This window comes from Rattus norvegicus, chromosome 17 (genome assembly GCF_021556685.1).
Source record: "Rattus norvegicus strain SHRSP/BbbUtx chromosome 17, alternate assembly SHRSP_T2T, whole genome shotgun sequence".
In the NCBI taxonomy this organism is placed as follows: Eukaryota; Metazoa; Chordata; class Mammalia; order Rodentia; family Muridae; genus Rattus; species Rattus norvegicus.
Genome location: NC_141550.1, coordinates 36,161,322 through 36,175,587, shown reverse-complemented (window position 1 = coordinate 36,175,587; position 14,266 = coordinate 36,161,322). Strand labels below are relative to the sequence as shown.

The 14,266-nt window shown below is 39.9% G+C and overlaps 1 protein-coding gene across 1 annotated transcript; it reads right to left on the bottom strand.

Moving 5' to 3' along the window:
• Window positions 1-13,070: 13,070 nt before the first annotated feature.
• H3f3al1 (H3.3 histone A like 1) lies at window positions 13,071-13,789 on the bottom strand. Its single transcript, XM_087591947.1, has one exon. The coding sequence runs from the start codon at window positions 13,667-13,669 to the stop codon at window positions 13,262-13,264; it is 408 nt and encodes a 135-aa protein (XP_087448073.1). The 5' UTR covers window positions 13,670-13,789; the 3' UTR covers window positions 13,071-13,261.
• Between the last annotated feature and the right edge of the window lie 477 nt (window positions 13,790-14,266).

The window sequence follows — 14,266 nt, the reverse complement described above, 5'->3', positions numbered from 1 at the left end:
AAATAATTACTTTTTAAAAATTTTCTACTCCTACTGAAGTCCAAGATGACATGCGGGACTCATCACCATCCCTTCAGCCTTGAAGGGGATGAAATAGGCAAGACAGACACTCCTTGAGTGATTTACATGCTGACCCGCAGAGGTAAGCAGCTCACAGATACAGAACAAAGGCGAAGATGCCAAACTTTCATTCTGTTTTTCTTAGCTATGGCATATAGCACCAAGTGAAAAATGGGAGACTTGTTGTTGCTGTTGTTGTTGTTGTTGTTGTTGTTGTTGTTGTTGTTGTGTTGAAAAAGCAGCATCTAAATGCTCTGTTAATCCCTGATTTTTGTCTGAACATTCTTCAGTCTTGAGGGAACTAGGGTGTCAGAAAATCTAGCTTTCAACTTTTCTGGCCTAGTGACAATTAGAAAGTGGGAAGAGGATAGGTTGTTTGGGATAGATGAAGCACAAGGTGTATATGCCTAAGTATGGAGGCAGAATACAGCGAGAATCAAAAGTCAGCAGGCACTTAATTACAATAAATAGTATAGAAAGTCTTCTTTCCTATTTATAGCTTTGCATGAGGGCTAATAATAAGGAAGTCCAGTGGAAGGTGTTTAGTGCCAGGTAACCCTGCGTAAGAACTATCTTTTCATAGCTGAAGGACTAGCACAATGGACTCTGGTTTTGTTGTCATTGAGGCAGTATCTTGGTATAATAACATCGATTGCCTTCAAAGATACAACCATCCTGCTTCAGCCTCACAAGGCCTGGGATTGCATGTATAACCTGTCATTCTCAGAATGACTTCATTTTCAGTTTGATAGTGTCTCCCCTTGTCTCTGAACAATTTCCTCAGAAGATACCATTGGTTAACTATTCCATTATTTGATCTCAATGATCCCTCCTCTGTGGTATGATCCCTCCTTTAGGTAAGTCCTAGTTGATATAATCGAATCTCGCATTGTGGGAAGTGGTGCAAAAAGTCAGTGCCAAAAAAAATCCATCCTTTTTTTTATTTTTTTATTTTTTGTCAAGCCCAAGCAACTAAGAAAAATAAAGGAGTAGATCTCTTAGGATGTGCTTACCTAGAGTCCATTGTTAACTTTACATGTATGTGTCCTGTGAGTAATATTCTAGCACTTTCAAATGTCACTCAGATTATTTGCTCTAAGCTGTGCTCCAACAGATGACAACTATAATTTACAAGGGAAATAATGAGATGCAGCCAACGCAAGCAAATAACTATAGAATTAGTTTTCAATGGGTTTCATTGTAAATAGTTTAGAGCACAGTCAGAAATGCGCCTGACAAAAGACAGAGTAGCCATTGTGAATAAACTTTAGCAATCAGCAAAACAGCTTTATTATTCCTCTCAAATGTAACATATTGGGATGATAATTATGATTGAGAGCAATAGGCCAAGATCATCAAATTGTCTTCACAGAAGTTCTTTACAGTTTTTGTTTCAGTTTAATATGTGAGACAATCTACTAAAAAAGAGTCTATCTTTATATATAAATAAACACAAACCTTTCTAACTAAAGGACAATTATAGATAGTTTTTGTAGGTAAGCAATGTCCAGTGTTTTTCACAATTAGACAGATACTATTTGAAGTGCGTAGTGTTTAGATTTTTGTAATCATCTTTGTTTCAAGATTATTGTCCTTATTCAGTTGGATACAGATGACCACAAGCCTGGGAAAGGTTAGCCAACTAGCACTTTTAGTTTGGAGGACAATGTCTTGGAAGAGTGTCATCCTAAGCTTTGAAGTTTACAAGACTTACGTATTTAAAAAATATGGAAGTACTGTATATGTTAATTAAGCTTCTATTTTTGATGCAAATATTAATCTTTGGCTTGGCATTATGATCAGACTATCAAACCAACAAAAATGAAAACCTCAGACCTCTCACAACTGTGGGAAACCATGCCTAGTGCACAGCAGAAGCATGAGGGGCAAGTGCATCTCACATGTCCCACTGCAAGGTGGTTGATTGCTCAAGGCAAGCAAAGGTAGACCACATTTTAAACAGCAGAAGCTACCAAAGGACGGGAGCACTGGTAACAAGTAGCATAAACAAGACCACTTAAATAAGCTGTTTTAGTACATGTCTCCATGGAAAGCGTGAGGTATAAGCAAACATGCACAGCAACTGTACATGTATTTAGTTCATGCATAGTAGTTGATGGAGTTCAGATACGCAGCTTTAAAGACTTCTAGTCAAAGATATTTGTGTTAAATGCATCAAAGTTCCATTAAAATCATTGTTTGTAAAGCAGTTATTTAACTGATTTCACACACACACACACACACACACACACACACACACACACACACATTCTTGAATGCAGCTTAAGCTTAAGACTCGGTTTCCCAAGTAATCAAAGACTCCGGAAAGAACCAGCAGAAAACAAGTAATTATATTTATAAAACATAAGCTCTTGTCCTATAAGCTAATTTTTGCAAAGCTTGCTAATAGCAGAACATTTTTAAAAGAAAACCTGTTGGGCTGGGGAGATGGCTCCGCGGTTGAGAGCACCCGACTGCTCTTCCAGAGGTCATGAGTTCGGTTCCCGGCGACCACATGGTGGCTCACAGCCATCTGTGGGGAGGTCCTATGCCCTCTTCTGGTGTGTCTGGGGACAGCTGCAGTGTGCTTATATATGGTAAATAAATGGATCTTGAAAAAAAAAAAAAAGAAAAACTGTTGCCTTAGAGACAGAGAATCACATTCTAGATTTGTAACCATGTATTAAAAATTGAACTTAGAAAATACTTGGCAGCAGCTCTCTGCTCCCAGACCCTGTGAGAGAGAGACCCAACCGCCTGGTCAGGTGGGCACTCCTGAGGCTGCAGAGCGGAAGAGACCACCAACACTGCTCACCCCTGCCCACATCCCTGGCCCAAGAGGAAACTGTATAAGGCCTCTGGGCTCCCGTGGGGGAGGACCCAGGAGTGGCAGGACCCCTGCCAGAGACACCGCAGGACCCTGAAGGAAACAGACTTGATAAACAGTTCTCTGCACCCAAATCCCATGGGAGGGAGAGCTAAACCTTCAGAGAGGCAGACAAGCCTGGGAAACCAGAAGAGACTGCTCTCTGCACACACATCTCGGACGCCAGAGGAAAAAGCCAAAGACCATCTGTAACCCTGGTGCACTGAAGCTCCCGGAAGGGGCGGCACAAGTCTTCCTGCTTGCTGCCACTGCAGAGAGCACGTGGGCAGCACCCCACGAGCGAACTTGAGCCTCGGGACCACAGGTAAGACCAACTTTTCTGCTGCAAGAAAGCTGCCTGGTGAACTCAAGACACAGGCCCACAGGAACAGCTGAAGACCTGTAGAGAGGAAAAACTACACGCCCGAAAGCAGAACACTCTGTTCCCATAACTGGCTGAAAGAAAACAGGAAAACAGGTCTACAGCACTCCTGACACACAGGCTTATAGGACAGTCTAGCCACTGTCAGAAATAGCAGAACAAAGTAACACTAGAGATAATCTGATGGCGAGAGGCAAGCGCAGGAACCCAAGCAACAGAAACCAAGACTACTTGGAATCATCGGAGCCCAATTCTCCCACCAAAACAAACATGGAATATCCAAACACACCAGAAAAGCAAGATCTAGATTCAAAATCATATTTGATCATGATGCTGGAGGACTTCAAGAAAGATGTGAAGAACTCCCTTAGGGAAACACAGGAAAACATTAATAAACAAGTAGAAGCCTACAGAGAGGAATCGAAAAAATCCCTGAAAGAATTCCAGGAAAACACAATCAAACGGTTGAAGGAATTAAAAATGGAAATAGAAGCAATCAAGAAAGAACACATGGAAACAACCCTGGATATAGAAAACCAAAAGAAGAGACAAAGAGCTGTAGATACAAGCTTCACCAACAGAATACAAGAGATGGAAGAGAGAATATCAGGAGCAGAAGATTCCATAGAAATCATTGACTTAACTGTCAAAGATAATGTAAAGCAGAAAAAGCTACTGGTCCAAAACATACAGGAAATCCAGGACTCAATGAGAAGATCAAACCTAAGGATAATAGGTATAGAAGAGAGTGAAGACTCCCAGCTCAAAGGACCAGTAAATATCTTCAACAAAATCATAGAAGAAAACTTCCCTAACCTAAAAAAAGAGATACCCATAGGCATACAAGAAGCCTACAGAACTCCAAATATTGGACCAGAATAGAAACACCTCCCGTCACATAATTGTCAAAACACCAAACGCACAAAATAAAGAAAGAATATTAAAAGCAGTAAGGGAAAAAGGTCAAGTAACATATAAAGGCAGACCTATCAGAATCACACCAGACTTTTCGCCAGAAACGATAAAGGCCAGAAGATCCTGGACAGATGACATACAGACCCTAAGAGAACACAAATGCCAGCCCAGGTTACTGTATCCTGCAAAACTCTCAATTAACATAGATGGAGAAACCAAGATATTCCATGACAAAACCAAATTTACACACTATCTTTCTACAAATCCAGCACTACAAAGGATAATAAAGGGTAAAGCCCAACATAAGGAGGCAAGCTATACCCTAGAAGAAGCAAGAAACTAATCGTCTTGGCAACAAAACAAAGAGAAGAAAAGCACACAAACATAACCTCACATCCAAATATGAATATAAAGGGAAGCAATAATCACTATTCCTTAATATCTCTCAACAACAATGGCCTCAACTCCCCAATAAAAAGACATAGATTAACAAACTGGATACGCAACGAGGACCCTGCATTCTGCTGCCTACAGGAAACACACCTCAGAGACAAAGACAGACATTACCTCAGAGTGAAAGGCAGGAAAACAATTTTCCAAGCAAATGGTCAGAAGAAGCAAGCTGGAATAGCCATTCTAATATCAAATAAAATCAATTTTCAATTAAAAGTCATCAAAAAAGATAAGGAAGGACACTTCATATTCATCAAAGGAAAAATCCACCAAGATGAACTCTCAATCCTAAATATCTATGCCCCAAATACAAGGGCACATACATACATAAAAGAAACCTTACTAAAGCTCAAAACACACATTGCACCTCACACAATAATAGTGGGAGATTTCAACACCCCACTCTCATCAATGGATAGATCATGGAAACAGAAATTGAAGAGAGATGTAGACAGACTAAGAGAAGTCATGAGCCAAATGGACTTAACGGATATTTATAGAACATTCTATCCTAAAGCAAAAGGATATACCTTCTTCTCAGCTCCTCATGGTACTTTCTCCAAAACTGACCATATAATTGGTCAAAAAATGGGCCTCAACAGGTACAGAAAGATAGAAATAATCCCATGCGTGCTATCGGACCACCACGGCCTAAAACTGGTTTTCAATAACAATCAAGGAAGAATGCCCACATACACTTGGAAATTGAACAATGCTCTACTCAATGATAACCTGGTCAAGGAAGAAATAAAGAAAGAAATTAAAAACTTTTTAGAATTTAATGAAAATGAAGGTACAACATACCCAAACTTATGGGACACAATGAAAGCTGTGCTAAGAGGAAAACTCATAGCGCTGAGTGCCTGCAGAAAGAAACAGGAAAGAGCATATGTCAGCAGCTTGACAGCACACCTAAAAGCTCTACAACAAAAAGAAGCACATACACCCAGGAGGAGTAGAAGGCAGGAAACAATCAAACTCAGAGCTGAAATCAACCAAGTAGAAACAAAAAGGACCATAGAAAGAATCAACAGAACCAAAAGTTGGTTCCTTGAGAAAATCAACAAGATAGATAAACCCTTAGCCAGACTAACGAGAGGACACAGAGAGTGCGTCCAAATTAACAAAATCAGAAATGAAAAGGGAGACATAACAACAGATTCAGAGGAAATTCAAAAAAATCATCAGATCTTACTATAAAAACCTATATTCAACAAAACTTGAAAATCTTCAGGAAATGGATAATTTCCTAGACAGATACCAGGTACCGAAGTTAAATCAGGAACAGATAAACCACTTAAACAACCCCATAACTCCTAAGGAAATAGAAGCAGTCATTAAAGGTCTCCCAACCAAAAAGAGCCCAGGTCCAGACGGGTTTAGTGCACAATTCTACCAAACCTTCATAGAAGACCTCATACCAATATTATCCAAACTATTCCACAAAATTGAAACAGATGGATCACTACCGAATACCTTCTACGAAGACACAATTACTCTTATACCTAAACCACACAAAGACACAACAAAGAAAGAGAACTTCAGACCAATTTCCCTTATGAATATCGATGCAAAAATACTCAACAAAATTCTGGCAAACCGAATCCAAGAGCACATCAAAACAATCATCCACCATGACGAAGTAGGCTTCATCCCAGGCATGCAGGGATGGTTTAATATACGGAAAACCATCAACGTGATCCATTATATAAACAAACTGAAAGAACAAAACCACATGATCATTTCATTAGACACTGAGAAAGCATTTGACAAAATTCAACACCCCTTCATGATAAAAGTCCTGGAGAGAATAGGAATTCAAGGCCCATACCTGAACATAGTAAAAGCCATATACAGCAAACCAGTTGCTAACATTAAACTATATGGAGAGAAACTCGAAGCAATCCCACTAAAATCAGGGACTAGACAAGGCTGCCCACTCTCTCCCTACTTATTCAATATAGTTCTTGAAGTTCTAGCCAGAGCAATCAGACAACAAAAGGAGGTCAAGGGGATACAGATCGGAAAAGAAGAAGTCAAAATATCACTGTTTGCAGATGATATGATAGTGTATCTAAGTGATCCCAAAAGTTCCACCAGAGAACTACTAAAGCTGATAAACAACTTCAGCAAAGTGGCTGGGTATAAAATTAACTCAAATAAATCAGTAGCCTTCCTCTACACAAAAGAGAAACAAGCTGAGAAAGAAATTAGGGAAATGACACCCTTCATAATAGACCCAAATAATATAAAGTACCTCGGAGTGACTTTAACAAAGCAAGTAAAAGATCTGTACAATAAGAACTACAAGACACTGAGGAAAGAAATTGAAGAAGACCTCAGAAGATGGAAAGATCTCCCATGCTCATGGATTGGCAGGATTAATATAGTAAAAATGGCCATTTTACCAAAAGCAATCTACAGATTCAATGCAATCCCCATCAAAATACCAATCCAATTCTTCAAAGAGTTAGACAGAACAATTTGCAAATTCATCTGAAATAACAAAAAACCCAGGATAGCTAAAGCTATCCTCAACAACAAAAGAACTTCAGGGGGAATCACTATCCCTGAACTCAAGCAGTATTACAGAGCAATTGTGATAAAAAACTGCATGGTATTGGTACAGAGACAGACAGATAGACCAATTGAATAGAATTGAAGACCCAGAAATGAACCCACACACCTATGGTCACTTGATTTTTGACAAAGGAGCCAAAACCATCAAATGGAAAAAAGATAGCATTTTCAGCAAATGGTGCTGGTTCAACTGGAGGTCATCATGTAGAAGAATGCAGATCGATCCATGCTTATCACCCTGTACAAAGTTTAAGTCCAAGTGGATCAAGGACCTCCACATCAAACCAGACACACTCAAACTAATAGAAGAAAAACTAGGGAAGCATCTGGAACACATGGGCACTGGAAAAAATTTCCTAAACACCAATGGCTTACGCTCTAAGATCAAGAATCAACAAATGGGATCTCATAAAACTACAAAGCTTCTGTAAGGCAAAGGACATGGTGGTTAGGACAAAATGGCAACCAACAGATTGGGAAAAGATCTTTACCAATCCTACAACAGATAGAGGCCTTATATCCAAAATATACAAAGAACTCAAGAAGTTAGACCGCAGGGAAACAAATAACCCTATTAAAAAATGGGGTTCAGAGCTAAACAAAGAATTCACAGCTGAGGAATGCCAAATGGCTGAGAAACACCTAAAGAAATGTTGAACATCTTTAGTCATAAGGGAAATGCAAATCAAAACAACCCTGAGATTTCACCTCACACCAGTGAGAATGGCTAAGATCAAAAACTCAGGGGACAACAGATGATGGCGAGGATGTGGAGGAAGAGGAACACTCCTCTATTGTTGGTGGGATTGCAAACTGGTACAACCATTCTGGAAATCAGTCTGGAGAATCCTCAGAAAATTGGACATTGAACTGCCTGAGGATCCAGCTATACCTCTCTTGGGCATATACCCAAAAGATGCCCCAACATATAAAAAAGACACGTGCTCCACTATGTTCATTGCAGCCTTATTTATAATAGCCAGAAGCTGGAAAGAACCCAGATGCCCTTCAACAGAGGAATGGATACAGAAAATGTGGTACATCTACACAATGGAATATTACTCAGCTATCAAAAACAACGACTTTATGAAATTCGTAGGCAAATGGTTGGAACTGGAAAACATCATCCTGAGTGAGCTAACACAATCACAGAAAGACATACATGGTATGCACTCATTGATAAGTGGCTATTAGCCCAAATGCTTGAATTACCCTAGATCCCTAGAACAAACGAAACTCAAGACGGATGATCAAAATGTGAATGCTTCACTCCTTCTTTAAATGAGGAAAAAGAATACCCTTGGCAGGGAAGGGAGAGGCAAAGATTAAAACAGAGACTGAAGGAACACCCATTCAGAGCCTGCCCCACATGTGGCCCATACATATACAGCCACCCAATTAGACAAGATGGATGAAGCAAAGAAGTGCAGACCGACAGGAGCTGGATGTAGATCGCTCCTGAGAGACACAGCCAGAATACAGCAAATACAGAGGCGAATGCCAGCAGCAAACCACTGAACTGAGAATAGGTCCCCTGTTGAAGGAATCAGAGAAAGAACTGGAAGAGCTTGAAGGGGCTCGAGACCCCAAAAGTACAACAATGCCAAGCAACCAGAGCTTCCAGGGACTAAGCCACTACCTAAAGACTATACATGGACTGACCCTGGACTCTGACCCCATAGGTAGCAATGAATATCCTAGTAAGAGCACCAGTGGAAGGGGAAGCCCTGGGTCCTGCTAAGACTGAACCCCCAGTGAACTAGTCTATGGGGGGAGGGCGGCAATGGGGGGAGGGTTGGGAGGGGAACACCCATAAGGAAGGGGAGGGGGGAACGGGATGTTTGCCCGGAAACCGGGAAAGGGAATAACACTCGAAATGTATATAAGAAATACTCAAGTTAATAAAAAAAAAAAGAAAGAAAGAAATACTCAAGTTAATAAAAAAATATAAAAAAAAATTGAACTTAGAAAATACTTTAGATAATTTACATTTGTAAACACCTTTCACAAAAATTTGAATTTAATAAAGCAAAATGCATCGTTCTCATAGCTATCCTTGCTATGACAGCTTAAATCCTCTCATACTTTTCCGCAATACAATTGCACACGGTAATTAGAATTTTAACTATAATTATCTTACCAAACACACAAGAAACTCCTCTGAAACTTCTCTGTACATTAGTGAAGTATGAAAGCTCCATTTCGTACTCATCTCGGATAATATACTTAGATTCTTGACTTTTAGGCATTCCTCTGTCTTTTTAAGAAAATTTACTTCTGGTTTTCCCATTTGCTCCCTGTTTAAATCTGTCACAGCCGTCATGTCATTCCTGAAGTTAAACCTTCAGGAAGTGGAATTATAAAAACAAAGTTAATATATGTTAAATGGAAATGGGTAAAAACAACTTATGCATTTTTTTCTTCCCTTTTTTTCTAAGAAACACTGTTCTTGAAATAACACGAAGTTTGAGGGATTTTGGTCAGCCTGCTTTTTACATTCATACCATCCCTTCAGCTCAAGCACAACTGAGGCCCCATTCTCTCTTGGTCTGGGGAGACCACTCTGTGTCTTCTTAAATCATAGGTCTCCATGGAACACTTTTTGCTTGTTAAAATATTTCTTTTTTACTCTCAGGTTGTTGTGGATAGCTAAACATCTATGTTTAAAAAGCTAGAAATATGTGAATTGACCGAAAGTGCTGACTTTCAAGCTCTAAGTTTTAACCATTGAGTTTGTCTGTCTGACACAAAATGAAAACTATTATGTCTACACTATGGCCATTGCTTCACTGAAGCAGAATTATTGCCTTCATTTTCCTTCTTCTTTCCTTGTGTTTTCCATATGTGTGTATATCCTGTGAACGTGTGTGTGTGTGTGTGTGTGTGTGTGTGTGTGTGTGTGTGTGTGCGCGCGCATGTTTTCAGGTGTGTGTACATTCTTGTTGAGGCCTAAGACCAATAGTGTCTTCGTCAATCACTTTCTACATCATGTATTAAGTAAGGTCTCTTGAGGAACCTGGACCTAATCCATTTGTTAACTCTAGCTAACTAGATTTCTTCAGGGACCCCTTGTGTCTAATTCTTGTGAACTGGAGTCACAGTAGAGACAATAAGCCTCCCCAGCCTTTGACAAAGTTTCTGAGGATCCTTATACTGGTTCTTTTGCTTGTGAGCCATCTTTGAAAGCCTTATTTTGTATTTACTTATCTACATTGAGTTTTTTTAATGTAGCCCAAACTCGTTTTAAACGTATGATCCTCTTGCCTCAGTTTCTCCAGTGCTGGATGTACAGGTGTATTCTCACCAAGAAATGTTGACATCTTGACACAAAGACATAGTCTTCTTCAAAAAGTGTCAATTAAGACAATATATTTACCTAAAGTCATATACCAATCCTATAAGTTAAAACATATACAGTAGGGATGATACCTTAAAAAATACCACTGTTCTCCGTCAGCATGAATAAACATTCAATATAGCTACTAACATATACATGGCTCATGCAATCTGGCTATGGATGCTGAAAGGATCAGAAAGCAAGTGGCAGAGCAGAAGGTGACTGATTGAAGCAAGACATCAGAAGCAATACTAACAGAACAGAGGAGAACCAACAGGAAACAGGCTCTGGAATTTTGTTTTGATTTAATTCATTTTAAGACCTTAGAAAAATAAACTTCATTGCCTAAAATTTTTAAAAAGCCTGTTGTTTGAGACTTTGAATTTCAAGCATTAAAATATTTTCAGAATGTTGCAAAAAGACTAAAGCTACAGGGGCAACCTGTTTTTAAAGCCAAAGACACATTCACATCTCACATTCTTATTCATCTCATTTTTCTCAATCTGCTTTTGTAAGGGTTTAACTGCCCCTCTAGCCCACTACTCACCAGAGGTAGCGGAAAAGAAAGGTTATTAGGATATGGGGGGAAGTGGACCTGTTTGGAAATTGTTCTTTGGGGTGATTCCAATCTTCACTGTTCTCAGCCCAGTCCACAAGCAAAACACCAAACATAAATCAGCAGTTGTAGGCCAATCCCCTGGGCAAATACCATACAATAATCAGCAGCTTTTGTCCAGTCCACTTGGCAGACACCACACACAAATCAGCAAGGACAGTTCAATCCATAAGAAACCACCAGGACTCCAACCCAAGTAGATGTGTCAAGAAGTCACAGGAATCTCACAAGAAGTTCTTTGGCAAGTTTCTCTCTATGACAAACATCAACACAGGCAAAGCTCAGCAACGCAATGTAAGGTGAAGCAGGATCTGGGTGTCATCGGAGAAGATTAGCAAGCAAGGTGGATTAAATCGAACCAATGTTCCAGCTCCCACTGTCTGCGGGGTCATGTTTATATTCTTCCTAAGCATCACACGCCCTTTCATGTGCCTCCTATAGCAAAACCTCCTTTCACCTGTGTGCCCCAACAGAACATCATTTGACATAACTGACTTTCCAAAGAAACAAGAAGCTTCCACTTCAATATCCCATGATGCTTTAGACACCAGTTAATCCTATATCTTCATTTCCTTATCCTCCATGGTAAAGGAGGGCTCTGAGTCACACATGCATAACATAATCGGGTTCAGCATCTGATGGCTGAAGCAACCACAGATTTCTATTGAGAAAAAACTGTGTGTCGATATAGAACATGTGCAGATGTTTTCTTGTCATTCCCCAAACAATTTGGTGTAGCAAATGTTTACATTGCAAATTGTTTTAATTGAGCTAGATATTTGGAGTCATCTAGGGAACGCATAAAGCATCCAAAAAATGCAAAATGAAAATATTTGGTCATTTAGTATTAAAAGGGCTATGCAACCATAGACATTGTTATCCCCTTGGGTTCTACAACTAACCACTCAGGTATCAACTTATAACTGCATATGTTGTGGAAGATGCTTCTCTTGCCACCTGAAATAGTAATTGGATATAAAAATTTCAATACAATGCACAATAAAACATCCCTTTCTAACCATACTGTGAATGACATAATGGGTAACTATGAATCTAGCTATTCTTTTTTGTATTTTTTATTCTTCTCACATATAATACATCCCAACCCCAGTTTCCCCTCCTTACATTCCTCCCAACCTCCTCCTCTCTATTAACTCAGATCCGCTGTCCCTACATTTCCCTTCAGAAAAGATCCGGCCTCCCAGGGACATAAGCCAAGCATGGCAAAACAAGATGAAGTACGACTAGGTGCCGACCGTCATATCAAGGCTGGGCAAAACAACCCAGGAGGAGGAAAGGGCTTCCCAGAGCAGGCAAAAGAGTCAGAGGCACCTTCACTCCCACTGTTAGGAATCCCACAAAAATACCAAGCTAACAACCATAATACTTCTGCAAAGGATCTGACACAGACTCATCCTGGCTCTATGATTGCTGCTTCAGTCCCTCTGAGGCCCTATGAACCCTACTTCATTGATTCTATAAGCTATGTTCTCCTATTATCCTCGACCTCTCTGGTTTTTACAATCCTTTTTTTTTCTTCTTTTTAGTTTAATGTATTTTAATAACAAACTTACAGGAACAGCACAGAAGACAGACAATATTAAAAACATGTACTTGCATGTAGGACGACTCAGTTAGAAAAGTATAATGAATGGATGGAATGAATCTACTGTAAGATAAAAATGCTACAAACACCAGTATGTTACCATCAATAAGAAATTTATTTATTTTTAAAAAATCCAAATGTCTCATTGTCCAGAAAATTTTTACAGATTTATTTATAATTTTTATAAAGTTGAACTGTTAAAATGTGTTCACTGAAACATTTTGCTTGTATTAGTGCTTTACATCTTGCGTTTATATTAAAAATCCACACACGAATGTGGAGAAACTGCCAATACCTGATTCTGTCCCGTATGTTTCCACTTGCAATCATATACTTAGGTAACTTTGATCCCATGGAAAAAATATCTAACATTCAGAACTACTGGTAACAGATAGAAAAGGGAAAATATTTTTTGAGAATGAAAAATTTCCCCTCATAGTGGACTCTTAAGCATGTTCTCTGTGTATGCAGCCTGCTAGCTGGATATTTTTTGGCATAATTGTTACACTTTTGGCATGGATAGCACACAGGTTGGTTTCTTCAAAAAGGCCAACCAGATAGATCTCACTTGACTCCTGCAAAGAACCAATAGCTGCACTCTGGAAGAGCAGATCTGTTTTTAAGTCCTGAGCTATTTCTCGCACCAGACGCTGAAAGGGAAACTTGTGAATCAGTTCAGTGGACTTATGATAGCGTCTGATTTCACGGAGTGCCACTGCATTGGACCTGTAACAATGAGGTCTCTTCACTCCTCCAGTAGAGGGTGCACACTTATGAGCAGCTTTTGTAGCCACTTGTTTCCTAAGCGCCTTACCAATGGTGGATTTGCGGACAGTCTGATTTGTAGGAGCCATGGTATGGGCACCTCCTTACTTACCCCCTTCTCCTTTGTCTGGAGCTCAGCAAGAAGCAGCACTGGCGTTAGAGAGCGGCAGTGGCAGGGTGAAGGCTATGAACACAATTTCCTACCCTTCTTCTGCAGGGATTCCCTGAGCTCCGAGGGGAGGGACATAATGGAGATTTCCAATTTGGGCTCTCTTACCACCTAGTGTTTGGCTCTGGGTCTTTGTGTCTGCTCCCATCAGCAGCCCAAGGATGCCTCTCTGATGGTAATTGTGCTAGACACAGATCTATAAGTTTAGCAGAACATCATTAGGAATCATTTCGTTGATCGTTTTTTCCTAGGTATCTGAGCTGTCCAACTTCTGGCTCCTAGTCATCCAGGCAGTGTCAAGGGTGGGCTCCCTCTTGAGGTGTGGGTCTCAAATTAGACCAGTTATTGGTTGATCTCTTCTACAAGTTCTATAAGTCCATTGCCCCAGTTCACTTTGTAGGCAGGATAGAGTGTAGGTCAAGGATTTTGTGATGTCTCAGACCCACCACTGGAAGTTGCAGGGTTACAGATGTCCTCGGTAGGCTACATATCCTCCATTACTAGGCATCCTCGCTAG

What these genes read in the sequence shown, in the direction of transcription:
- H3f3al1 (XM_087591947.1), bottom strand. Translation starts at nt 13,669, where the DNA reads ATGGCTCCTACAAATCAGACTGTCCGCAAATCCACCATTGGTAAGGCG.